This window comes from Anarrhichthys ocellatus, unplaced genomic scaffold (genome assembly GCF_004355925.1).
Source record: "Anarrhichthys ocellatus isolate YVR2014 unplaced genomic scaffold, GSC_Weel_1.0 scaffold51, whole genome shotgun sequence".
Taxonomy (NCBI): domain Eukaryota; kingdom Metazoa; phylum Chordata; class Actinopteri; order Perciformes; family Anarhichadidae; genus Anarrhichthys; species Anarrhichthys ocellatus.
In genome coordinates this window covers 570,243-598,217 of record NW_022280081.1, presented here as the reverse complement: position 1 = coordinate 598,217, position 27,975 = coordinate 570,243, and the positions used below count along the sequence as shown (strand labels likewise).

General features: G+C 41.9%; 3 protein-coding genes across 3 annotated transcripts; 1 reads left to right on the top strand and 2 right to left on the bottom strand.

Moving 5' to 3' along the window:
- Window positions 1–16,949: 16,949 nt before the first annotated feature.
- kctd12.1 (potassium channel tetramerisation domain containing 12.1) lies at window positions 16,950–18,970 on the bottom strand. Its single transcript, XM_031870178.1, has one exon. The coding sequence runs from the start codon at window positions 18,919–18,921 to the stop codon at window positions 18,052–18,054; it is 870 nt and encodes a 289-aa protein (XP_031726038.1). The 5' UTR covers window positions 18,922–18,970; the 3' UTR covers window positions 16,950–18,051.
- Window positions 18,971–21,287: 2,317 nt separating this feature from the next.
- On the top strand, window positions 21,288–25,147 carry acod1 (aconitate decarboxylase 1). The gene is made up of 5 exons (XM_031870135.1): window positions 21,288–21,371; window positions 21,573–21,734; window positions 22,212–22,301; window positions 22,389–22,588; window positions 23,332–25,147. Exons 1-5 carry the CDS (start codon window positions 21,360–21,362, stop codon window positions 24,290–24,292), a joined length of 1,425 nt encoding a protein of 474 aa, XP_031725995.1. The 5' UTR covers window positions 21,288–21,359; the 3' UTR covers window positions 24,293–25,147.
- Window positions 24,388–27,064, bottom strand: LOC116395917 (glutamine amidotransferase-like class 1 domain-containing protein 3A, mitochondrial). The gene is made up of 4 exons (XM_031870138.1): window positions 26,834–27,064; window positions 26,060–26,231; window positions 25,638–25,836; window positions 24,388–24,836 (listed from the first exon to the last, which is right to left on the bottom strand). The coding sequence occupies exons 1-4, from the start codon at window positions 27,026–27,028 to the stop codon at window positions 24,641–24,643; spliced, it is 762 nt and encodes a 253-aa protein (XP_031725998.1). The 5' UTR covers window positions 27,029–27,064; the 3' UTR covers window positions 24,388–24,640.
- Between the last annotated feature and the right edge of the window lie 911 nt (window positions 27,065–27,975).

Below are 27,975 nucleotides of genomic sequence, written 5' to 3'. Positions count from 1 at the left end.
CCCCCCCCCCCCCCCCCCCCCCCCCCCCCCCCCCCGGCTGTATCCTTGTCTGTTTGCAATCCAGCCATTACCTCAGTTCATCATTAAACCCTGTGAGAGCTCCGGAGACCTACACAAGGCAAAGAGAGAAAGCTGAGCTTATTAGAGTGTTTGGTTTGTTAACTTGCTAATGGCCTGGGTGTTTGCTCTAGGTTATCATGAAAAACATCACTTCTGCCCATTCGTCTTTAAACTCAATTTCATGCTCTCCTGAGCTGATACTTTATGTCCTTCGGAGGAGAAGATGCGAAGCGGTTTGAGCAGAGCGGATCATCATGTGTCACGCACATGTGCCTATGCTGTGTCTGTGTAGGAAAAAACAATTTCAGGAAGATAGATCTAGACCGATGGAAATGTCACTGTCAGGGTTTTAAGATAGAGCCTTGAGAGCTCTGCTGCCGTGGTACAGATTTCACTCCTTCCACGGGTATCGTTAACAGTTTGAACTGAATATAGTGAGGCAGCAGACTATATTTAGAAAAGATGGCAGAGTTGTGCACATCTCGCGCTGTACTACCTATCTCTTGCCCACTTATACAAATGGGAATTTAAGTGGAGATCGATACAAACTAGTTTCAGTGACATTTTGCGTCTTTGATGTTTATTTTGTATTGAGTGGGAAGCTCTCGTTTCATTACACTATTTGTTGATTTGATGAGCTGATCGCTCCATAAAGGCTCGGACTGAGTAATTAATACACATTCGTGTGACTCTACCTGCTTTCATTTTGAAACAAATGGCAAATATTTTACAAACAACATAATGACATATAATGATTGATGCATGTATTGGATTCCCATCTTCACCTTCTGGTTAGGTTACATTTTACACATTTGCCTCATAGGTGACACATTCTTCATTACCATCCACGACAGCAGCACCGGCATCGTTTTCACCTTGTGAGTCTGTGTGAGTCATTGTGGCTAAATGTGGATCTGGAGACACCTACTGTAGCAGGAAGTACCACAGAAGAGGTTTTGAATACTTATTTTAGTCTTTATTATATATTTTTTTTCTGTGGATGGATTTTGTCCACGCAATCGCGTCACAGTCGTGCAACATGTAGTCACAAAACTTTTCAGGTGTGTAGTTGAGATCCAAATAAAGGCAGAGTTTGAAGATGGGTGTGGTTTGAGCAAGGGTGCCCAGTAGCTGGTAAGTACACTTTACACCCCTGGCATGATTTGGGATCGCAGCTGGTGTGATCATATCCTGTCTCTAATTATGAAAATGTGATTTAGTGACCCAAAGGTTCTGCTTTTCATTACACGTATCTATAGGGCAACAAAACTAATTTCCACCACATTGTTGCCATGGATGCAATGTTCCAGTCTCGGAAGCCTCTTTGATTATCCATCTTCTGTAAGATACTAACAGAGCCCCCCCCCCCCCCCGTTTAAATTATTTTGGAGAATAATCCCTTTTCTTCATTAACAACGCCACTAAGCTGGCATTTTTTTTGATAAACACCCGCGTCTCATTGTAATGCAAGCCACTTGAGGACGTTAGACTGAGGATCTCTGAGTTTCTCTAAACCCATTTCCGAGGGCTTTGGCTCGCTGACAATTTCTTGACTGGGTACAGTAACTTCCTGAATTCATCGGTGGTTGTCTGGTGGCTCCTGGCCTGACGAATACTTCCAGAACATTATCACCCTGTAAAGCTGCTGCTTTTAAGGGCCTTTCACTCAGAATGCTGTTTTGTTTTAGAAATAGGAAAGTTTTTCTTTTATCCATCGGAACTTACCCGTTGGTTAATTCATATGGAAATGAACAGCGCTCTCATTTAGTGTAGAGCATCAGATTGGATTTATGAAAGCAACCAATATCATTTAACTCCCAGCAAGAAAGCATTTCCCCCAAAAAAAACTGTTCCTGTAAGACACTAAAAGTTGTGCAAAGCTGTAAATGCCACATACTTGAGTTTAGTTATATTTTTAGTGATTATAAGCCAAGTAAGAACAGTACTTTTTCTTCATTAAGCAGCACAGGGAACATTAAAGGTGAATAGTGCATTGTTGTGTTTACATGTTGTTTCATCTCATACGTTTTTTGAGCTGATTAATCCATGTGCCCTTTGGTAATCTCTCCCAGCCAGCCTGATTTCCTGACTGAGGAGTGGCAGCTGTTGACCTCTACTATGGCGCAGATTTAGATTTATTTGTTTTTTATGTTTTCAACAGTAGGCCATGCCAAAGCTGCTGCTGTGGGCTGCATTTCCTCCGAAACACCACCCGCTGTCTTCCCAACAAACCCTCTCCAATCCAATAATTAATCAATAGCACTTATATGCTTCCACAGCTGGCCTCATCCTGCCCACAGAATGTCTTGCATTGGGTCAATGGCTGCCCAGGTAGGTGGAGATTAGCCGGCTAAGTGAGCAGGATGAGGCAGAAGATCATCCCTGGGTGAATTTGGTTGCTTACCTCCGTTCTGTGAGGAGCTGGTGGGAGGGAAAACCTACTGCCCTGCTCTTCTTCTACCCTTGGAGATCAGATCGGAGCTGGGGTTTGAGTGTACACACACATCTGCTTTCTGGTAAGAGTGGGAAAGAGAGAATGAAATGGCAGACTGAATAGATCCTCTTTTACCCACAAGTGGGATTTCTTTCATTCAACTGCAACAGCATAATATTTTCTTCTTCAAAAAAGGGTTTTTCCTTTTAATGAAGTCCAATAATATCTTGATCGATCATGTTTAAAACAGGATATGTAAATCAATCGAACTATACATAAAGCTCTTGTGAGAATGTCAATTGCTTTTGCATGGCACTACCATTACAAACTTACATCATTTCTTTATTATATAATTGTTCTTGTACTCTAATAGCATCGCAGGAGGGAGCAGAGCTGCCAAGTACCAGTCGGCTCTTATTATGCTTCTTATCTGCGTGAATGTCCCGTCATGATCCAATGAGAAGGTTTTACTGTAGAGCACATGGCACCATGGCACATTGCTGATAATCATGACACTGCAGCGGGATGATGACTCACTTCTGCATTTCAAAGTCATATCTGTGACTTATCACTGCCGTTTGTAATCAATGTTTCATGGCTAAATGTATGAAGGATCAAGACTTTCTCCGGTTGGAAGATTTCCTGCAACAGACCAAAGGATATCCTTTGAGACACGTTCAAATAGAAGAAAAGTGATTTCCCTTCCATAATACAAGAGTTCTTGCATCAGAAACTTGCTGAGTTTTATAAGATGAGTTACAGAAAAAAGGAATGCGCAGGACTGCTAAACTAACTTTGAATTATAGCAACAATACTAACAAAACATGGCTAGTAACAGTAATATTTTAGGGCAGAAATATGACCTGAATATACCAATTTGGAAAAAAAGAGGAAATGAAACATGATTGCCTGCAACACTCGGAAACAGAGACCGGTAATTAGGTCCCCGTAAATTCAATTGACTTCCTTACCAATTATAGACAAGAATTATTTGTACAGTGAGGTTTGAACATGGGTCAGTCCGTTAGAAGTAGATATTAATTAAGTTGAAAGACTGACTGTCTCCTCTGGTTATGCTGCTGTCAGCATTTAAACAGTGCCAGGCCGCAGACAGAACAACATCCTCCAGGAGCCGCATACACATTCCAGTGCCAGGCAGACACACAATGACACAGAGGGCTGACCAGAGAGTGCTCAGCATCAAAGCGGATTGGGCTGGCACACACCATTCCTGGATATATATACACACACACACACACACACACACACACACACATGCGCCAAAATAAAAAAGCATGAGTGTAAAACAATACATGTTATTGAAAGTTATATTTTGTGAAAAACACTTATCTGATTTCTTGGAATGTGGTGTGAGCCAACTGATGGAGCTCTGTTAACATTAGCATTAACTGTGGCGCCACAGCCACAGGTTAGCTTAGCTTAGCATAAACACTGGAAGCAGGGGGAAACTATAGCTGTCATTTTTACACTATGGTTTTGTGCATTAACAAAACCAGATTAAACAAGGTAATTGGTGATCTTTAGAGGGTTTGGTGGGCAATTTCTTCTTAAATCTTTAAAAACAGGCTAACTAATATTAATAACCTGAAGTCATATCAATTTAGCAGGTCACTTACATTATTTTAACATTAAAGGTTTCTAATCTTTTGTATTTAGCATTAGCATTTATAACCTCAGTTGGCAAATGTTTTTCATCAGCTTTGGGTTTGAAAGATACTGTTTTATTTCCTTTTCCCAATTTTTGAAAAAATACTAATAATAATAACATTAGAAAAATGTAATATTTCAAAAGCAATGCCCTGGATTCCGCCAGAAATCCCCGTAAGCAAACTTCTACCATGTGCGACAAGGTCCGGAACTACAGTCCTACAATGCTTTGGGGGATAAACAGGAAGTAGGATGTTGCCATGCTAACTTGAGGCCTGTATTTACATTACATTACAGTCATTTAGCAGATGCTTTTATCGAAAGCGACTTACAATTCAGATTCTATCACATTTCTACACCGTAGGCACAGCTACGGGAGCAATTATTGGGTTAAGTGTCTTGTTCAAGGACACATCGACATGCGACTAGCAGAGCCGGAGCCGGGGATCAAACCGACGATCCTCTGATTGAAGGACGGCCCTGCTATCACAGTCGCCCCGTATTTGTTACATTTGGTAAATTGGCACCATTAAAAATATGCCAAATTAGCTATGCACATTTCCTGTTTGCAGCGTATCTATGGATGCACAGACTGATATCTCAATATCACTTCAGTACAGAAGAAAACTTAAGAACATGGTGATTCTCGGGCACTTGTGGATTTACAAGTTTCTTTTTTTTCTATGATTTATTTACGGATGCATGAACGTTTATGTACAACGGGGTATAAGATAATTACACCACAGGAGAGTGTAAGTCACCCTGAATCTATGTCTGTGTGTTCACATTTGACTGAGTAATGAATACGATTTTAATGCAAATTGTGGAAATCGGGCACTAATTGCCTCCATGCTGCTGCTGCTGACAGTGCTGATCAGCTGGTCATTGGTAACCCCCTGTTGTTCCTGTTGCATACACCTTTCTCCTTCACCCCACACTCCCCTAACCTCACCGTTTTCTGTCTATCATGAAGAATCAAATGTATGTGTGTGATTGAATGGACCAGGTGATGCTTTTCTCTGTGAGCAGCAGCAAGGTGGACCTTTCTGATTGTTGATTTTGATCAGAGTGGAAGGTGAAATCATACCCTTTAAGGCTCCACTTGGGTGAAAGCAGAACATCAAAGGCAGGAGTTAAGGCCAGATAAGTAGGATAATGAAGAAAAGAATATGGTGGCACCGCAAGCTTTGTCTTTGGGGAGGCCCACAGTCTTGGACCGATGTAGAAATATACAAATTTGGACCTGAATACAGTGGCAGCTGACAGACACAATCGATACCCAGTAGGGGTTCAAGAGGCAGCACGGAGAGAATAGCTGGTCTAGGACAGTAGATCCCAATCTTTTCAATGTACGTGTCTACTTGAGGCCTCTTGTCACAGGTTGCATATCACAGAGCCCGAAAACTCACAAAAGGCAATAGAATGTTATCAGATGAGTCACAACTGGTCAAATAATTAAATTGGAGTGTAAAAAGAAACATAAGGCTTTACTCTTTTACACTACCTCCAATCAGTTAATAAAATAAATAACAGGTTAATGCTAACACTAGCTGACTCAGCAACACAGCCTCACGGCAGTGCAATCTATTGGTTTCTTGTACAGGGACATGAATTGTCCTTTTTTTCGGGGTTGATCGGAACAACTTTTTTTTATGGGACAACATTTCGTAAACAAAAGTTAGGTTAAGGCAACAAAACCACTTAAGACAAGGAAAATCCTGCTTGGGCTTAAAATACATATGTTAGGCAACAAAAACACAAACAGCTGGTTTAGGAAACAAAACCACATAATTAGGTTTAGGAAAACTGTCACGAACAGTTTGGTTTAGACCAATCACTGGTCTAGACATCATATGAAGCTCGAGCGTAAGTTCAGTCAGGAAGACTACACTCTTGCATGCCTAAGCCCATAGTTTATTTTTCATACATCTGCCATTCACTCCTCACGCATGCTCACTCATTATTTCCTTGCTGTTATTGTTTGGGGCTGTCAATCATGACATCAGCTGTTTAGATCAGCTGGTCTCCTTTACCCAACAGCACAATGAAACAATTTCCTCGTTAGCCTATCCTCTTGCTGCTGTCTCTCTTAAATATGACTGTCTCTCTACCTTCAGTACGTTCATGCTGCTGTTACGCACCCCTCCACCTCCCCATCACCGCCCAGGTTTCATCAGATCCATCAGATCCATCAGCTTCATCAACTCTCATTCTATCAGCCTCATCGGCCACCACCACCAGTGTCTGGACTCCACGAGGGGATTTATCTTGCTGCTGCTCAGGGCAGACGCCCCTCCATTACAAATCTCCCTGTAGAGTCCAAGCACTAAAGACTCTGTCAAGACTTTATCATTGCATATCATCTGTTATTAATAAACAATTATCTTTTCTTTATCTGACTTGTCTCTCCTGATTGAAATACAGTACAGTTTGATTAGGCACTTTCACAGTGAAACTACAGTAACTTAAACTCAAAATCAACCAAAAAAAATCAAAAAATCAAAACACCAAGTCAGGTTATCACTATCCATCCCCCCGAATAAACAAGCAGCTGGCATATTGGTATAATCTGCCACCCTGGCATCGCATGACCTTTACCTTTCCTGAAGAATGTCCCTGAACAACTGCAGTGTCAGTTTAAATGTCACAGTGTGATCTGTGCTTCCCAGTAAAAAAGGAATGCACTGAGTGCGACTCTTCAGACCACCTGTCGCACTGTCGTCATCAGCCACAGTGTGATTTGTGAGAGACACTTATTAACAGCTAGGCAACGTCTTCACGGGTCATCTAATGCTCATGCCATTAAACCTGGACTCAAGATAATAAGTGCACTGAGTGAAAAAAATCTGTACCAAACAAGAGTCAACAAGCACATTAATAAATAACAGAATTTAGGACGGCTCTCCGCACAGCAGCCCCTCAAAGAAAGAGTGAAATCCAAATATACTCCCAGTGCTCTTAAATGTTTCACATCCCACCATCTCATCTAATCCACCACTTGAATTTGATCCAGTAGAAATGATGAAGGAGATGCTGCCACATCACACTCTGCCCTCTAAACCTACTGCTGTCTCCACAGAGGTGTTTATTCTTTGCAGCAGTCTCAAAGAAGATTTCCTACCTGCTCCCACTTCACAGGATAATAAGCATCTTAGCAGAGATTTAAGTTGTGACTACAGCTTTGGCTGCTGGTAAAACACAACCGTGCATTGGTGAGGACTTCAGTCGGGCTTTAGAAGGAGACAGGTCTCTGGTTTCCTTGCCAAGCTGCTTTTCTGATGCAGTGTAGGGGATTCAAGTGAGAGACTTTTTTAAACAGGAACAAATATAGAATCAGAGTCAATACACAAGTGTTACTGCTTTGTCACAGTATCATAGGTACGACTTGACCAGTTAACTATTTCCCAAATGTAGTGATTTGTATTCAGTATAATCACATTTCGGAGTACTTACTAACTAAACATTTTTACATTTTTCAAGAAGAAAAGGCTAAAACTAGAGATTTTCAATCTCTTTAATTAACATCATTCAAAAGAATTTGTCTACTTTTGTTCTATTAAGATTAAAAAAAAATTGTAAATTAACATTTTCAAGAAAAATGACTCAGGACAGTCTACAGTAACAGTAAATCAAACAGAACCAATCCGGGCACATATCAAATCAAATAAATATCCAAATAAAAAAACATACAACTATTAAGAAAATGAGGCAGCACATTCTAATCATGACAGTGGTAGAGACCAAGCCTCATATATTATATAAATATATACCTCACAGAAATTCAAAGTATGAAATAAAGATCTAAAAGTGCCAATTTGAGTATTTTGGTCATTTCCTAAAACAGCTACATAGTTTTATAGCAAATGTTACTCAAACAAGACTAAACACACATACACATGTTGTGTGCTAATGAGTATTTGCAGCAGGAGGGCAGTGTACCTTGGACTGGCTCAAAATAATCTACAGTGCCCATGTTCATCATAATGAAAGATAATGTTACCGAGTACAACAATTTGGCACATTTATGTGTTTTTAATAGTCAGAGCACTCCATTGGACAGCAACGGAGCGCTCTGACTATAAGTAAGTTGTATCAGGAATATACTGTATATATATATATATATATATATGCACAATCAGGTTCTGATTAACTCTTCAATTGGAGAAAAACAATCCTTGACATGCCAAGTCTGCGGATGCATGTTCGACATTTGTCAGTTTAATTAATAGAGCCACATGAATACTTGTGAGACTCTTTATGTATCTGGTGATGTCCTTGAATGTAAGAAAATGTCATCTTTTCTCAGACTCCTCCGCAGACGGAATTATCACATAAAGAGCACTTGGAATCTCTTTTCAGTTATTATTTTACTGGTCACAATACTATTCACGGGCCCGGACACATGTCATTCACGTGTTATACCACAACCAACACAAAAGAGATGCATGCAGGCATGCTTTTTGCAGGATTGTGGCAGCAGTTTCATGTAACATACCTTCCTAATATATTATTAAAGGTTGTACACCGGTACGATGCCTTCTTTGCATCAAAATAACTCTGATCACTGATTCTTGCCACAACATGCAGCCTATAAGCTTTGCCTCGAGGTTGAAGCTCCGGCGGCAGAACATTTGATTTGGCTTTTCTGTCAAACACTCTGCACCTCCATCAATAACCGCGTGGCTGATGTGTTCACAGATTTGCATTTCTGCTCGAGTATGTCTATATCCAAATAGACAACAATTTAAAGGCACAAGATAAGCTTTTACATCTTCATCCGTATCCTTGGTAACCACTACAAGCCGTGTCATATATGTTAATTGTCCACACAAAAGGAGGCTCTTATGTGCCCTTTCATGTATGCCATGTGAACGAATTAAAAGCTGTCTTGGGTGAAGGAAGTTTATTCGACCTAGTTATCCAATCAAGCTGTAACCTGTACACATGTCCCGCAGAGGCAGACAGCTGTTGTAGAGTCAAGCAGATGTTAGAGATCCCGTGATTAAGCCTGTATCTCCATAGTTATATCATCGCTTCACTGTGCTCATTCCTGAACACAGGAACAACAGTCGGCCTGATGTGAAACTCCTCAGAGAGTACTGTTCTTTCTCTCGTAAGATAAGCGCAGAACTGATAGTCGTATACTAATTTTAAAAATGTTACATTTTTCAAGAAGGAAAGGCTAAAACTAAAGATTTTCAATCTCTTTAATTAACATAATTCAAAAGAATTTGTCTACTTTTGTTCTATTAAGATAAAAAAAAATTGTAAATTAACATTTTCAAGAAAAATGACACAAGACAGTCTACAGTAACAGTAAATCAAACCGAACTAATCCGGGCACATAAAATCAAATAAATATCCAAATAAAAAAACGTACAACTATACATACATACAACTGAAGGACTGAAAATCCATCCAAAAGAAACACAATGCACATGTATGTGCATTGTGTCGCTGTCGGCTGGTATTGATCCAGCGCGTGTTACGTAATATCTGCAGGGGCTTCCATCAACTCCTCCGATGTTTATTCTCCTGCTACAAATAGAGGATTGTCAGTCAGCCGATGAGCCATGCAGCAAAGCTCAAGCTGGATGAAATCACCTGTGAAATGTTGTGTACAGAATGTTTTTTTTGTTTTTTTCCAACAGTTCTTGCTTCGAATCTGATATGACAGATACAGACATGTATTCCTATTTATCTGAACACCACAGCTGTCACGGTGGTGGTTTATCAGCCTCCGAGAGCGCTGTTTTGATCTGCAGCCTCATATCCTCTCAATGTTTTCCTTATTTTTATTTATCATTGTTGGCAGAACACGCCAAAGCAGTATGTTTTTTTGTTTTAAGTCTTTACTAATGGAAATTCTAGATGACGTTAGAGAAAGAAACTGATAAGACGTTCTTAATTGGTCTACCCCTTCAACTATGTGTTTTATATTTTCTTGTTTTCATTCAGAATCACGAGGGCAATCAATAAAAAACAAAAGAGAAAAGCACAAAGATTTGTGCAGAAATAAAAGGGATGTACTGAGAGAAAGATGAGACAAATTGTCCATTTCTGACAGATAGGAATTGTTCACTGGGTTTAGATGTGACTCAACAATGCTGTTTTGAATGTCATGAATGACAATTCACGACAATGTGGTTTGGGTGTTTTCATCGGAAAGGTCACCGATCGCAGCTGTCCTCCATAAAAGAAAAACTAAATCCTAGAGAAATGTAACCTTATCCTCAAATACTGTCGTTGTGCTTTTCTTTACAGGGTAGACATGTAGAAATACAAATAATGTCCTCAGGGTATGTTAGACTAAACTATGCATTTATTTCAGGCCGCAAATAATCAGTTTGAATCTGTTGGTTTTTTAGGGAATTTCCATCCTCAGCATTTTGCCCGAAAGAAATGTGCAAACTCAAACAAAAGCAGCCAAATGGTGGCTCCTGTAATGATAGCATCCTTTGCCTGAAACCCAAACCAGCATTTGAAAGTCGGTTGGACTTTCGGAGGAATTCGGAAGACTTTGGCAGCATAACATGACTATTTGTAATCAATGCCAAAAGAATGAGTTGAGACTCCACCAACATTACAGCAGTGGGCCATTTTTTGTATTTTCCAGAACACTTCTAGCATAAAATCATCTCTAAATGTCTTCATGCATCTTTTGATCCGAAATCATTGTAAAAGACTTTTCAGTGTAAGAGTGTGAGCTCAACATGGATGTAGTTTAGCTTCTGTAAACATAATAATGAGTGTGATTTAAAAGAAAGAGAGGGATAGAGCTATCCTGGCTCCGTCCAAAGTAGAGATGTTCCAACACACATACGTTCACTTCTACCTGAACACATACCTGATTGGCTGATGCAGAGTACTGACCTTTCAATAAATTGTTGAGGTACATAGCCAATTTAGTAAAATAGGAGAACAGTGTAATACAGTACAGTAACAGTTAAAAACACTAGTGGAAACAATAACTTCAAACTAAATAAATCTCTGAATAAATAACTAAAAACTCCTTTAATAAATTGGTTTACTTAGTTGTGATACTGGTGGGATTTACCAGTGTAAAATATTGCTGACATTTTGCTTGCTCTAGCTAACGTTACTGTAACTGTCAAAGAGACATGTGTAATTGTGTATTCTATTGAGTTTACATGGTACCGTATGTGGTGCCTCAAGGTATCGTATTTTGTCATGTAATGGCGTAAAGTAACGGGCCACACCCAGAGTTGGCGTGGGCATATGACCGTGGCATTGTGGGTCGTTTGCTGGCACAGAAGCAGAGAGGAGTGAACGACCCCAGATTAAATTGCTTCTGCACGTGGTCCAAGAGGTGCACACGGTAAAGTGCTCATTTGTACATATATTCGTGTGTATTGATGTTGACCTGCATTTACATTTACATGTGTTGCATTTTTTGAGATTGTTTGTAGTTTATGTCATTATTAATGTGCTAATATGTGCTAGCAACGTGTGCCTGAGAGACTCCAGGAAGAGCTCGCAATTTATGTAAAAATGTTTATGTTTTGTTTGTAGTTTTCATGGTGTCTGAGGTGGAGAGAGGGAGAGAGAGAGAGAGAGAGAGAGAGAGAGAACGCGGCAAATAAAGTTCATCAAAGATATCAGTACGAAGCGTCGCCATTTTTGTTGGACCAGTGTAGTTACAGTTACTCTGCGCCAGCACCTGCCCAATCATGTGCATGTGCAGCGATAGTGAAAGTAGCTAACGAGTGAGCTATTTTACTTCTTCATCATCTCTGTTGAGACTTCCCCTCAGGTACCAAGTGTTGTATGATAGTATGATATGATAACGTGATATTGGAACGGTGCATATAGACTTGCGTACTCGCAGATAACCGATCCAGCGTTTCAGGCTGTATCTGAGGCTTTCGGTATAGGAACAACCCCAGTCCAAAGCTAACTAAATGCCCCTACCAGCATCTCTATAGCTCAATAGTTAACCCGTTATATCTTATGGGGGGGGTTATGTGCCAACTAGTGGAGTCTTAAGGTAATAGATGTAATTACTAGTTTCCAGTTGTTAGGGTAAACTATGCTAAGCTAACCGGCTGGGGGCTTCAGATACATATTAACTGTCCAGACATGAGAGTGAGTCGATCTTTTCATCTCTCGGCAAGAAAGGAAATCATAAGTGTGAACATATAGGGGTTCGTATGTTGAGTTCACGTCACTTAAACTAGAGTGCACTTATACGTGAGTCCTTGGTGCACTGTGAATGCTGTTTGGCAAGTCAACTTTAATAGCTAAGGAGGAGACTGTAAAGGAATGTACAAGCCTATAATTTACATAAATTACAGCTATGCGTTTAGTGGGCCCAAAGTATTGTTGAAAGTATATCTGAGAGAGGTTTGATTTTCTGAGGTGAAAGATTAGCCATCAATAATTGATTGGTAGCACAGTAATCCGCATGTATTGTTAGTGTACCAGTACATATAGAGCAGTTGCTGCAGTTATCCCCAGAACTCCAACTGATTCTGCCTCACACTTCTAAGTCCATAGTAATACATTAATACGTTCATAAAGCTTATTTCTAAACTCAGACGTCTGACTTGAGACTTTGCCCCTTTATTATTTATGCTACTGCACCCTGTAATTCTGTCTCCTAAACACAGAATGGCTTGTTCTCCAAACCCAGCCAGATGGGGAAAACCTGAGACTTCAGCGATGGCCACCAAAACCAAATCCTCTGAATTCATGTGAATAGCACTCAAACGGGAACCACATTCGTGCAGACGTAGCCCTGTCATTGAGGACTAAGTCGACTCTCACCGGGTGACTCAGACAACTTGTAACAACCTCCCAGAGTCAGTGAGAAAATAGAAACAGGTCTGACATTGTACTGTATTGTATGACACTAAGTATGTTGTGCAACATATAAGGACTATTTGTTGTTCTCAAAACAGAGAAGAAGAAACAACGTATGATCCCTCCCTGTGAAAAAGAAAATAATACAGTTTAATTTGGAAGCACAACCACGCAAAGACAAAAATAGTTCCGTTTTTCAAGTTCAAAGATCAAATAGAAAAAGGCATAAAGCGCATTTGTAATCACGTACAGCAATTAAAACTGTGCAGAGCATCAAGCAGATAAGAAATCCGTCACTTGCTTAAAAGGACATCTGATTTCCAACAGTGGGGATGCCGAGACCACTCAAATGAAAGGCCTCCATGTGAGAAGAGTGGCCTCGGTGCACCAAGCAGCTGTGGAAAGAACATTTTCTATTTGATGGCTGTCATTTTCAAAAGCTGGCATGAAAGGTGGGAGGTTTAATGGCCATGTGAGTGGATGGAGCTGTAAAGGGTGTAGTTAGGACTCAGGAGCAGTACGACAACACCAGGACTGGTATGATTTGAGTTCTTTATTTGCAACACACGACAGGCAGAAGATTCTCTGGAAGAATCCGACAGGTTTCTCGTGGTCAAGGACAAAAGGGCTGACTAAGTTACCAGGGCAGAGGCAAGGTGAGGTGAGGTGAGGTAGTCCGGGACAGGCAGGGTCGGCAACAGGGAATCAGTCCATGGGTGAGTGCGGGAAAGTTGAGCATGAATGCAAAGAACGATCTGGCAGTGAGTGTGTGTGAGGCAGGGGTTTAAATAGTGAAGAGGCAGAGTGAGCAGGTGAGAGTGATGAGCTGATGAGGTGAGTGTGACTGGCAGGTGCACTGAATGAACTGATTAGGTGAGTGAAAGGTGGATAGAAGTGACAGAGCTGTGACAGGAGCAGCATCTCAGCTCAGGTGATCAGGGCACATTACTACATCAGTCTGAATGCCTGCTGATCACAAATGATGACATAAATCTGCAATAAAAAAGGAGTCTAAAATAATGCACATTAGAAACTCAAGAAAGTCGAATGCACTCAGCGACATTTAAGATATGCTCAGTCTGAAGCTTCTGGTGTTATAACAATATCAGCAGGACCATCACACTTAGGGCTCAGCAGGACCTTGTGTTTTTTCTTCCTAATCTTGTCTAATATTTTTATTTCTGTACTTTCGGTCATTCATTTCAATGCAGGCACACAGTTAGTCGATCTTTGTCCCGTTTGGCTGAAGTGTCTCTCTGGACCACATAGAAAGCCGAACCATTAATATCACTGATATAATATCCCGGGTGATATCGTCATTGTTGCACCTGCTGATGTCATTCTCACAAAAGCAAGGAAGCTCCCAATCATGCCAAGCTCCCATGAAAACAAGCAAGCACGGCATTCGTGCCTTCAGTGAGTTGAATAAGAACTGTGTCCGTCTTTCTTGCCCTCTCTCTGCAGTTATTGTATATTCAACTGAAGCATGCGGTTAAATGAGCATTTCATTCTTACTTAGTTCTTCTTTACCCTGATCTGGTCTAATCCGAAAGTCTGTCAACCTGAGCATCCGCTTTAACCTGATTCCCTGACAGCAAGTCTGAGAGTACAGATCTGCTGACACATTATTCATCAGAATTGTTGTTAGACTTACATTCATTTCCCCAAAACAGCAATCAGGCGACTGCAGATAATGTCCGCTATCTTTGTCTTTTTATGTTATTCGGTTTAATAAGAGCTACTGTGGCCTACTTTAAGGTTAAAAATGTGCATAGAATGCATTTTCAGTCATATATTGTAAGAACTCAGTTACCTTTTTTCTACAGCATGCCATTAGCAGGGCGTCATGTAGCCGAGCGGTTTGGGTGCATCATGTAACCACAATGTCCACCTGGTTGGATTTCAGTGGCGGACCTTTGCTGCATGTCATTGATGTGTGAGCATGTGAGAGACAAAGGTACAGAGAGTGATTTAAATGTTCTTTTTCTACGAGAAAAATCTAAGAGCTGTACATTTTACTGTGAAGGCAGATTGTGGTCAAAATTACAAGTAGACGGACGATATTTTAGATTTTTGCACTGACTGATGCGCAACCCCCCCCCGGATTGAATTCGAGTTTAAAATGTATTTCTGACTTAGAATTCCATTAGAGTAATGACGCCTTTTAGTCCGGAGTTACTTTTGTGATGTGCTAATGAAAGCGACTTTGATCTAAAATTACTCGGGAAGCTGAAACGCATCCTGGACCCACGCATGGAATTCAAACAGTCCCGATCTGCTGAGGTTCGCGTCGGGGAGCTCAGCGTGGAGCATGCGCACATTAGCGGGAGGGAAAAGAGAGAAATATTACGGACAGAGATAAGCATATGAGGACAGTAACAATGGTCGACAATCAAAAGTAATTTTTCTCTCAGTGGTGCTGCTTTCCTCCAGTCCTCCCCTCCCTTTGTCTCGCAGCTCCCTTCTGTTTGTTCTCTGCTATCCCATCATCACTCGCACTGAAAAGCCCTGACAATGCATTTATGGCATTTCCATTTTACTGAAAGGAAGCATAATCATGGGAATTTTAGGCAATTGTCAGTAACTCATTTGTGTTTACTATATTATACTATGTGCTGTGAATTGCTACAGTTATTGTTATTACCACTTCTCACAATTCAATACCAACCAGAATCATAATGGTTGTTCTGTTCTGTTGTTTTCCTTCCGTTTTTCACAGTGCTTCTCAAAACAAATGCAAATCCAATAAGTAATTACATTTAAATTACAGTCAGATACCGTGACTGGTATATAAATATCTGCTTCTGAACACTGAAAAGACAGCTGGAGCCCCTGAATGAAGCAATAGCAGGATGTAAAGATTGATATAAATACAATTATAGACCCAAATGTCTCTCATTTGGGGCTTCCTATCATTTAATTCAAATTGCAGATAATAAAGCCTTTAAAAGATGTTTAAAATCCTGCGCTCCCTAAACTAGATGAAATGTAGTTATTGAGTGCACAACGGGATTACATCTGCATGTGGTGCAACAGCTTGAACGATTTTACTCAGCGAGGAATGACAGCCTTCATATGTTCGAGTGGGCTTCCTCCCACAGTCCAGAGACATGATAGTGCTGTGGAGACACTCATGCCGCCCTATATGCACCCGTGGGTGTGATGCAGTGATTGTTTGTAGGCCGATATCTGTGATCTCCAGGGTGTTTCCCTGCATTTGACATTTCAATGAAAGTTACAGTACAAAACAATAGTTCATAAAAAGTTAAGTTATGTGGATTTTTTTTTCTTCTCCACCCATTCATTTATTATTTTTAAATGAACTTGTCAGAGAGGCTTGCTCTTGCTCAAATAGCAATAAAGGGACTATATCTCCAGACTCAAAGGGCATGTTGATTCTAACTCACTTATTGACTGTTAATGTCCATGTGGAGCTGTCTTTTTATGAAGTAACAGCTATACCAAACCTGATACCTGACAGGTGTCATTAATAACATGAATAATGGCTCGGTACAATTCAAGTGTCCCAGTGAGCCAGCATGCACACCACCAGGACCCTGAAACTCTGAATGGCATTCAGCCATCATTATAGTGTTGTTTACATGTGCTTCTCCTACTGTGACGTGCCAATGAAGTCGTCCTGCCTAGATAATTACAGTCAACTTATTTTGAGTCTGTGTGTCCACAACAATCTCCAAACAGATCCCCATCCCTACGACATTTTTTTGCTCCATGTCCAAATAGAACATTTATAAGGTCAAATTGAACCAGACTGATGTATTTAGAACATGAAACATGAAAGACGTTCCCACTGAGAGAATGTCCCCGGACCCCTACTGGGGGTTACATCACTGCCTCTGGTCCATAAGCCCCTGCGTTCAGTCTCCCCACCCGTGGCTCTGGATGTAAGGCCTCTTTGTCATGTGAGTGAACACACATAATCCGGTGCTGGCTGTACACTATGGGCATAACTCTGCTCTTGCAACAAGAGGTGCACCAAAATCCACTCTCCATTCATTCTCCCTGGTAGACCGGACCATCCTATTCGTGTGCAGCTGGACCCTTTCAATATTTACACTTGAAATGATAATGACATTGTGTGTGCAGCTGTACCATTTGCATCAGCGTGGCATGTGAATGAATTTGTGTGACAAAAAAACGGATAGTTGGGCACGGATTCCTCCTACAGTATTCACATGCAACTATATGTGGAGGTTTTTCTGCTTGTGTGAGTTAATAACAGGGCGAAGATGAATAGAAAATAGATATGATGTGATGGACCCAAGTCGGAGCCAATGGGAAGTTCGTGGCCCCGGATTTCGTAAGTCAAAACTGTGACAGATTTTGTTGAGCTGGCAGCTTTAGATGGCTGGCGTTCCCTGGGCACGGCATCTCCCTTTGAGGCTGACTCTTTGTTGAAACGGTCGAAATGGGGATGAATGCTATGTCGGCTCTGTAGTGCACTTTGTGCAGATGACGAGAAGAAGACAGGATGATTGCCAAAGGGTGCTGAGAATAGCCGAGTACAAGATTTTATTTCACCTGAACAGGTTTTTTAAACAAACACAACTACCGAGCAAGCAGATACACTTACAGTCATGTCAGTGATAGAACAGGGATGCATGAGAGCCTGTTGGATGATACAAGACTTGGCCAACACATGTGATCAAGCAAAGAAGTTACAAAGACACTGAATACTAATTGCTGCTTCTTGGATACTGCTCAACTCACACAGCACTGAGTCAGACATGACTGAGACGTTCATATGCAGTTCTATGAGGTGGAGATGATGGTGTTTTTGTTGGGGTGTTTTCCACACTGTATGGGACTTTTGGATTTTTTGAGCGTCCAAATTCGATTTCCACTGGTTTGTGTGGATTCTATTTAGTGGCATTTTGTGTCTCTGGTTTTAAGAAAACAAAAACAAACCAGAGCATTATTCTTAGAATAAAGGAGCAATGCGTTGCAGTCACTCGACATTCACCACAGCAGACGCAATACTATATCAAAAAGACATTCCCCTCTAGATTATGAAATGTCTATTTACATCAACCTCGACCTGCTGGTTAATCCCGACAGAAGACATATTCAGTGTAGCTCGTCCAGATTTTGTCCTCGTTCGGGTCATTGCTGGTGTAGGCGCAGGTGCCCGTGGAGCTACAGGCCACCATGTGGAAGCCCATCTCCGTCAGCTTGTCAAACGCCTGCTCTAGAAAATTATACTTGAGATAGTACCGGGACGTGTATCTCTCCGGGGGCCTGTCCGGGTCCCTGCTCTCGTTCAGCGTGTCCCCGAACACTTCCTTGGCCAGGGCCGTCTTCCCGCATACCGTGATGCGCGCCACCCTCCGGAATTTGGCGTCGGTCTGGATGTCTCTGCCGATGGTGTACGAGCCGCGGTATCCTATCGTGATGTAGCCCGACTTCCTGGAGTCCAGCGACGGGGAGCGCATGGCCCCGCCGACCGACACGGCGCGCAAAGTCTCCGCGCCGCCGGAGGGACCGCACTGCTGCTGCGCGCCTTCCTCCGTGTCGCTCTGGCCGATCTCCTCGCTGATCGAGTTGTCCTTACTCACGCGGGGGCTGAGTTGCTTGGTCAGGTCCCGCAGCTGGAAGAAGTCGGCCTCCCTCTGCAGACGACTTTTCTCCGGGAAGTAGTCCGGCAGGACCAAGTTCAGGTCTCGGAGATAGTCTAGGATGTAGCGGAACAAGAACCCGTCCCTGTCCAAGAAGAAGCGCCCTTTGCTGTCCCTCGCCAACTCCTTGGGGGACTTCTTGCTGAACATGTTCCACAGCAGCGAGTCCGGGACGGCGATGAGAGTTTTGTGCCTGGTGACGTACACCTGTCCACCGACGTTCAGCTCGATGATCTCCGGGAACGGGGAGCCGGAGTCACCGCAGTTGGACACTCCGTGCTCCGTGTCAGCCAGTGCCATCTTCTCTGAGCCGCAGCACTGATGTGGGGGGGTCAGTGGAAACACTGAGCAGCCAGGTGGCAGCGGCTTGTTTATGAAGCCTTTGCTTTACCACGTGCGTGAGTGCGCGTGCGCGATGCGGGGTTCGAGCGTAAAATTAGCATTTAACTACAACGTGTCTTTGCCCAAAAACTATAGGCAAGCGGTCAGAGCGCGTGCAGCTCCCTCTTTCTCATTCTTTGTGTGCGCGTGTGTGTGTGTGTGTGAGAGAGAAAGAGAGAGAGAGAGAGAGAGACAGAGATAAAAAGAGAGGTAGAGAGAGAGAGAGAAAGAGACAAAGATGGAAAGAGAGAGAGAGAGAGAGAGAGAGCAAACCTATGCGTAGTCTCTTCCAGCATCACTTGAAGCACCCACATCTGATTGTGTCATTTGTTTGTTTGTTTCCTTGCCTGTCATTAATATGCATGCAGCCACCTCCTGATGATTATTTAATTAATGAAATTAATCACGATGAGACTTTTTTTTTCATTCTTTACAAATCATGTGAACACTCAAAACAAGAAACCGTGCAGATGGCCTGAGCTTTTCCAGGGCTGAAATCAAGAAATGGTTAGAAAATATGGAAAGAGTGACACCCATTGCAACTCTGATGGAAATGCAGCCATCTCAAGTAACGCGCGCGCAAACACTCACGCACACACACACACACACACACACAGTCCCTCAAACAGCCTTTTGAAGAAGTGAGAATATTTATATATAAAATATATTTTAAAATATATATTTATTTATTTGAAATACACAGATCAGACTTTAAGTCCCCACAACGTTTAATACAAATGTATCCCCCCCCACACACACACACACAGACACCATCTCGCTACCCAATGAACTTCTCTAGACTCCATTTAAATTAAGTGATGGACGTACATGTATTTGGTTTCTCATTGTATTTGAGTACATTGATAACATATTCAGTCGGTTAAAAGGGTGAAATGTAATGTGGAGATTCAATAAACAATACTTGTGTCTGTAATTTTAAGAATTTTGTAAATTAGAGAGCAGTGATTCTCAACCAGGGCCACTTACCCCAGGGGGTCCATGTACTCCTGCAGTCACCACAGGGTGCTTGTAAAGCTTGACTAATTAACTCAACTAAAAAATAGAAATTGTGTTAACAATATATCCATGTCTGTGTTAAGGAGGAAAATAAACACCACATAGGATTACAAACTGGTGTGATGCTGATTGTTCGTATATGCTGCCGATCAACCTGAGTCCCCGAGGACCTGAGGATGCGAGCAGAGGAGTTGAAACAGTTAAATGAAATAGATAAGTGCATGAGATTGTTAAGTGATGAACAACAGTTAGTTTTATTAGACTAAAGCGTAAATGTTTGAGTTCAGCTTTTACCTCTCTGTAGTGGCTGTAGTGTGAATGCAAACTTGACCAAACAAACATTAACATCGACAATTAGATTGTATTGAGAGACAAATATAGAAACAATACATACTTTAAGAGTTCAAAAAAAGTTGATAATCAATTCATAAAATCCATTTTTGAACATGACGGGTGGTGTCGACAAAGGGTTACTTGAGTTCATCTGGATGTCAGATACAAAATGTTAGCAGTGGTGGGATTTAACCAGGTTTCCACTCTGTACTTCTTTATACTTCTACTCCATCACATATCAGGGGGAAATGTTGTACATTTTATTCCACTACAACAAAACAAGATTTGCTGATATTATATGATGCAGTCGTATAATCTACCCAGCAGTATACAAAGTGCCCAAACATGGCTCCACATCGACTACAAGAATAAAATGCTCTTCCGTGTATGTGTTAGTGATATAAACACAATGATAAAATGAACACAGTGAAAGGAGTCATTCTGCAAAATGAGTACTTTCCCTTTTGATACTTACCTTTATCTTTTTACTTTTATTTCGAATAGGACTTTTTTTTACTTGTAATGGAGTATATGGATCGTGGTCTTTCTACTTTTACTGAAGTAAAGGATCTACTTCTTCCACTACTCATCGTGTCGGTGACGACTCATCTCCCCGTTGAAAACTTCCCATTGCAGAGAGCTGAACTTCCACTATCATCACATGCAGATGATCTGCTCTGACCGAGTCACTCATTTGAGCCAAAATAAAGTCGTCTTTACACTTCGGTCATTGAATTCACACAGGATTCAATAGAGTCAATAAAAAATACAGCATGGGTTCATGCTTCTTTGAAATCATGTGGTTTCCCTCTTAACATGCAGCTCTATTCTTTTTTGAATAACTTTTCTGTGTCAGTCATTGTGAAAGTTCCCACTTCTCTTTATGGAGGTTCTTAGGTTTGGACACTTTGGAAATTTGGTAGACCAGCCTTCAGACACTGTACTTACCTATAAATGCGGCTGCACTAAGATGTTTTGTCAGTTGAAGACATTGCTGAGAGACAACAATGCTACGCAAGGTATAACTTTCTTTCTTTAGGTTACATTTTCTCAGCATTTCACTATATGAGATTACATTCAGGCACATTTTGGAGAGTATTTTGGGGTTGAAAGTCACTTCGATGCAGCATTATTTGAATTTCTTAGCCTGGTTTGATCCCTCACAACTGCACCGTCTCTGTGGAGGTTTGCATCTAACCGGCCCTGTTTCACCACTCCAGGGTATTACAGGGAGCTTTGGAGCTGCTATCCACGGCCTCAACACCCCCCAGCTGACAGATGGTGTGATTAACAGGAGCAAAAGGATGATGCTGGACACCCTGGGCGTCGGGCTGATAGGAACCAGGACAGCTGTCTTCAACAAGGCTCTCACATACAGCCAGGTATGGAAAAGTGCTTCAATGACGTACTACACCCACTACAATATGTCTTATGACATCATATATAAAAGTAATACATATTTAATGAGAGAGATTTGATCTCCACTGATGTAGAATTGAAAACACATTTAATTCTAAATATATTTTCATAATATCTGTCAACCTGTGATCATCGTCATATCTTTTGGCCTCATCACAAGTCGTCTGTGTCAATCAGAAACTAAAACACTGAGCTACTGAATGTAAAATATCTTTTACTGCTGACAAATATATTGTTGAACTACTGTTTCCTGTGATTCTTTTATTTTCTATGAGATGTTGACATAAACCTGATTACTGTTCTTCAATTAGTTGATCCTTTTCGGCTTATTTATGTATTCATGTTTATATATGTTGGAAATGGGTAGGAGCGTCACGTCAGAGCACAGAGTTGCGTCCGTGTGATTGCACACTTGTCCTCATAATACTGTCTGATTGCAGTTGTTCCGGTCTGACAAGAGGAGCAGTGTTTGGGGTAAAACAGAGCTAACTCTTCCTTCTCATTACGCTGCTTTCGTCAATGGCATCGCGGTAAGATCACTCAAATGAATACACCCTCATGTACAGAAAACACAAACATGGAGGTCTGATCTGTGATGTCTCGTTGTTTGGAGATAGGTGCACTCCATGGACTTTGACGATACCTGGCACCCTGCGACTCATCCCTCTGGAGCTGTGCTACCCGCCCTGCTGGCCCTGGCAGAGACTCTGCCAAGACAGCCCTCTGGTCTGGACCTGCTGCTGGCCTTCAATGTCGGTATCGAAGTGCAGGGCAGACTCATGAGGTTCTCCAGAGAGGCCTACAACATCCCTGAGAGGTGGGATATTTAATAACCAACGTCAGGCTCTTTAAACTGATGTGCCAATGTTCTGTCTAATTGTAATTTTATGTGCAGGGAAAGTGTTTGATGTGATAAAGCGTTGAACACCTACCTCTAGTGGTATGTAGCCATACAGATGGTTTTGGATGGAGGTGGTGAATGAGTTTTAGTTTGTGGTACGCACAGCATTGAATAATTCAAGAGAAACTTCCCCGGCCCAACCTTGATAATACATACACCTCACTGTCAACAGTTCTCAAAGAATATTCCTTCAGCAGAAAGTAGTTCCAATCAACAGAAAGACAAGCTGCTGTCAAGTCTTTCAAATATAATTTTCAACGTGCTTTTATGCCGTGAACACCACTAACAGTGCGAGCAGAAATATCACAGACAGATTGCCCAAAGCCTAGTGAAGAAAGTAGGGATAAAAAGTTGTTTTTCAACTGCTGTATCATATAGGGCTCCAAAAAATGTTTTTATTTTCACCATAAATTAATCTGCAGATTATTTTCTATATTCATCAATTGATCATTTGTCTTAAGCCCGAGGTGACGTCCTCAAACTGCTCGTTTTGTCGGAACAACAGTCTAAATACCAAAGATACTCAATTTATTACATAACCACTAAACATGTGGCATTTCTGCATTTACCTGACTTATCATTTAGCTCTAATCTTAAAGAACTCTGTATTAAAACCAAATAGATCCTAATGTTTCAGTCCTCTCCCCCAACCCTCTCAGATTCCACCCTCCCAGCGTGGTTGGGGTGATGGGTAGCGCTGCAGCCTCCGCTAAGCTCCTGGGTCTGTCCCCTGAGCAGTGCGGTCACGCTCTGGCCATCGCAGCCTCCTCTGCTGGGGCTCCCCTGGCCAACGCCGCCACGCAAACCAAACCTCTGCACATAGGAAACGCCTGTCGGAGAGGCCTGGAGGCCGCCCAGCTGGCCGGAATGGGACTGGAGGGGAATCCGGCCATCCTGGATATGAACTGCGGGTTTGGGGTTTACTACAAGGACTACAGTCCTTCGGCAATGGCAGTGCCTGCCTCTGCTGACTTCAGATGGATCCTGGAAGATCAGGACGTGGCCTTCAAGCGCATCCCCGCTCACCTGGGGATGCACTGGGTGGTGGACGCGGCTCTGGCAGCACGTGCAAAGCTGGAAAACACAGTCGGGAACTTTGACCTCAGCCAGATCAGGCAGGTCACACTCAGAGTGCCTCCATCCAGGTACATCAACTGCCCCTTTCCCGCCACGGAGCACCAAGCCAGGCACTCATTTCAGTTCAACGCTTCCTCCGCCCTGCTGGATAACAAAGTGACGGTGTCTTCCTTCAGCGGAGCTCAGATCAACCGGCCTGCCCTGAAGGAGCTCCTGTCCAAAGTGGAGGTGGAGACCCCTAAAGACAACCCGCCCAGCTTCGACAAGATGTACTGCGAGGTCGCGATAGAGACAGAGCAGGGGCAGACTCACACAGCCAGATGTGACACTTTTTATGGCCACTGGAGGAAGCCAGTGAGTCAGGAGGACCTGGTGGAGAAGTTCAGCCTCAATGCGTCCTCAGTGTTGTGCACAGAGGGGGTGGAGGGCGTGATTGACGTCATAGGGAACATTGAGAGGGTGAGGGAATACTCAATCTTAAATTCATACCTGAGAATGACAAGCAGTCGAGACGAGCAGTTATACAGCACAGGGAGTTTGTGATGATACATCAAACTTTTCCACAACAATCACAGTGTAAATATTTGATATTCCTCATTTTCTTCCATGTGAGTGAGAAATAAAGCACGCTGAGAAAGTGAACTTTAAAATTTTATTGCATTTTTTTGTTTTTGTACAATACCATAGCTGCTAGCATTGCCAACACGATACCGATCCACTGCATCAGAATATAATCCAGTAAGATTGACTCACAGAGATTTTTGCTAAATAAATCAGACCATGTGGTGCACATCACGACTACAAACATGTTTCTGGAAGTGCTTTTGATCAAGGGGTTAAGATCGTTCTACCCCCCCCCTAATTATCTTCTCCACGCGAGTTTTGTTACAATCAAGCGAGTTTCAGCACGTCCTGCACCATCGCCCCGATGCCATCGAATACCTCGTGTATCGGAGCATTGCACATGAACGCAGAGGTGGTGACCAGCTTGTTCTTCTCGTCCACGTGGGTCTCGCGGACGCTCTTACTCACGTGCTTGCAGCCCAACTGGTTGATGGCCGCCGCGGTGTCGGCAGTGTCGGGATACCTGAGAGAGGAGAGAGAGCACAGCGTTTAGCTGATCAGAAGGAGTCAAATGTTTATTTGTTACAAATAGTATGTGTGGTTAAAAGACATGTGGCATGCTCTTAGGGCTGTACGAAAGACTGCTGTGAAAAATAGGAATTAAAAGAAATAAGGATGTCAATTTAAGATGTATATAAAAATTATTTTAAATAAAACAATGAATACACTCAAATCAAAAGTTGCAAACAGTTTCTGATTCTGTACACAATTGTCTTGGCTTTAATTTGGACATATTCTGAACTATTTGTTCATTGAGCATCACTTTATTTTCCCTTTTTGAGATGTATATATTTATCTGTAGCACTTTGTTTGGGGGAAAGTAAGTACACCTGAAGTGGCACCAACGATCCCTCACTATACAGGAAAACTGTCTGTTACGTACAACTACTGCAGGAACAGTAGCTCAAAGGTCTGTGAACGGGGACACATGTTTACGGCTGGCAGTTTCTGTGAGCTAAAATAAAATCGAAGCAGCAGAATTCCAGATATCGTCTTTTATATTCCACACATTCTTCTTCCTGGTCAAAACATGGCACCTACAATACCCACAATGCAACTTGTGTTACACTAGTGGCAGCTGATGTAGCCTGGAGCAGCGATCCAAAAACAGAGTTGAGGAAATCTGGTGAGCTCATTTCTTTCTAACACCACAACCACAGAAGGCTTTATGCGACTGTCTCCACGTGCGCAGCAGTAACTCTGTGAGACGACAGGAGTTCCCCTTTAACACAGATCTTGTCCGCTCGGCTCAGTCAAGACTCACTTGTCATCCTTCTCGATGCCGACGGTGACCTCGCAGCCGGGAAACACCTTGGCAGCCAGGACAGGTGAGATGCAGCAGAGGCCGATGGGCTTCCCCTCGCCGTGGAACGCCTGCAGCGCCGCCTTAACCTCGTCATTCACAGAGCAGTCCTTCCCCTGCACGGCCCACGTACAGAGGTTCTTCGCTGCCCCAAAACCACCTGAGAGACGTCGCAAGAAATGTGGTTATTCGAGTCGTTTGAACACTCGTTGGTTGGTCAAGGAGAAAACTTTTGTTAGTCAGGAATATTATTAGTTAAAAATGGCCACCAACTTTAGTCTTATTTTCAGGGTGGACTCGAGAACCTTTTGTGTATTTGACTAAAAATAAAAAAAAATAAAAACAACAGGATGAGATCTTCTGCTGTGTAGTGGTGAACGAACCTGGGAATATAACGGCGTCATGGTCTTTAACACTGAGTTTAGCCAGGTCCTGGATGTTTCCACGGGCCAGTCTTGCGCTCTCCACCAACACGTTCCTCTTCTCCTCGGACGGCTCGCCCTTCAGGTGGTTCACAACGTGCATCTGGTCAATGTTGGGGGCAAACATGTTGACCTGCGGTGGATAAAGCAGAGGGGAGGATGCTCATTTCCATCAGAAATCATGAGGAGAGCAAATAATGATTGTTTTCAACTGATGGTAATTTCTTCAAATTACTAATTCGTACTTCTTTCTATAAAAAAAAAACAATTACAAGGTTTCTGAACTCCACATGACGTAACCCAAAGACATTCAATTCACTTTGTCACAGACTGATGAAGCCCCCTGCTGCTCTCTCTTTCCAGGTGAGGCGCAGCTCATCTCGAACGAGCCTATTTTCATATGAATCATTTCTGGAAGTTTCCCCCCCCATCACTGAAATCCTGTGAAAAATGGAGCTCTTTACCCAATATGATCAGGACTAAGGAAGAACAATTAAAGTGACCAATTATTCTTAAAATGCACATATGGGCATCTGAGTATTGTTTTAAAACAAAATGAACCTTTAAAAGTTATGCACAACGTGTGCAATCAAACAATGTGGATGGCAGTTTGGTCTATTTGACCTGATCCCAAAGCCTGCAGCAAGCGGATTCATTCTTCCGCCTCCCTCCCCCTCCTCTCACAAACAAAACTACACAACATCCATTTGACCGACAGATAAGTCTCCAACTTACACTCGCACCTCCTCTGCTCAGGTGGACCAAAACAGCGGAGGCCTCGTGGATCTCACTGCCGTCATAAACCCCGCAGCCCGCCAACACCACAGCCACGCGCTTACCCATCTGTGTGGCGTAGTAACTTGTATGTACTGTCTGAATGGGCCTGAGCGTCGGTAAGTTGCGACCAAAGTGGCGCAGCAGGGTGAGCATGGCGGACTGTCAGCGGAGAGGACGCCCCCCCTTCTTCTACGTTTCCTTCTTCTGCAGTCACCAGCTGTCTCTCTGCGCTTCAGCGCCATCTTGTGTCTGAACCAGAGCACTGCTGCTGCTGATTGAAAGAAGATGCTAAATGCATGTTAATAATTATTAATGGTGAGGTTAACACCTCTTTCTTCTTCTGTCAAGTTTTTGTTGTACGTTTCCTCTTCACTTAGTTCGTATCAAATCTGTCTAATCTCAGCTACTGTTGATTTTCTGAAATCTTTAATCCGTCAAATAAATTCTCAATTAATTTAAACAGATAATTCAAATGAATTTACATGAAATTGTGCCATTAAAAACTATTTGTACAGAAAATGTATCTTTTATAATTGCAATTGATATATTTCATTATTTCAGCTTTAAATCTTATATATTTAATATGTCATATTATTTATTTTATGATATATATTCTATTTAAAATTATTTAACTATGATATAACTATTTATATTTACAACTGGGCCCATGGACTGTAGTAGCACCAGTGCAAAAAAATATCAATAACAATTATATATATATTTTTTAATATTATTGTTAATAATTGTATTATTGATATTATTATTATTATCACATCTACTACTCTTACACAAAACCATAAAAAATAAAACTTATAGAAAAAAATAATGGAATAAAAGACAACAAAACATTCAATATTTCTACATACTGTGATAAGTTGGAATTGTTTTTTAATAATTTAACTTGATACTGATTGATTTATTTAGATATGTATTTCATGATATGTATTTAGATTTTTCCTCCTAATTAAAATGAGGGAGAATACTTGTTTATGTTATTTGCTTTTTCCATTTTTTATTATCATATTAAGTTTGTTTAATATAATTTTGTTACATTAGTCTGCTTATCGGGTCCAAAAGTGACCGGGGAAATACATGAGTAA

What these genes read in the sequence shown, in the direction of transcription:
- kctd12.1 (XM_031870178.1), bottom strand. Translation starts at nt 18,921, where the DNA reads ATGGCACTGGCTGACACGGAGCACGGAGTGTCCAACTGCGGTGACTCC.
- acod1 (XM_031870135.1), top strand. An exon ending in CTTTCGTCAATGGCATCGCG is followed by an intron (nt 22,302 to 22,388) that starts GTAAGATCACTC and finishes GTTTGGAGATAG; the next exon opens with GTGCACTCCATGGACTTTGA. An exon ending in GCCTACAACATCCCTGAGAG is followed by an intron (nt 22,589 to 23,331) that starts GTGGGATATTTA and finishes CAACCCTCTCAG; the next exon opens with ATTCCACCCTCCCAGCGTGG.
- LOC116395917 (XM_031870138.1), bottom strand. Translation starts at nt 27,028, where the DNA reads ATGCTCACCCTGCTGCGCCACTTTGGTCGCAACTTACCGACGCTCAGG. An exon ending in TGAGCAGAGGAGGTGCGAGT is followed by an intron (nt 26,232 to 26,833) that starts GTAAGTTGGAGA and finishes TATCCACCGCAG; the next exon opens with GTCAACATGTTTGCCCCCAA. An exon ending in GGCATCGAGAAGGATGACAA is followed by an intron (nt 24,837 to 25,637) that starts GTGAGTCTTGAC and finishes CTCCTCTCTCAG; the next exon opens with GTATCCCGACACTGCCGACA.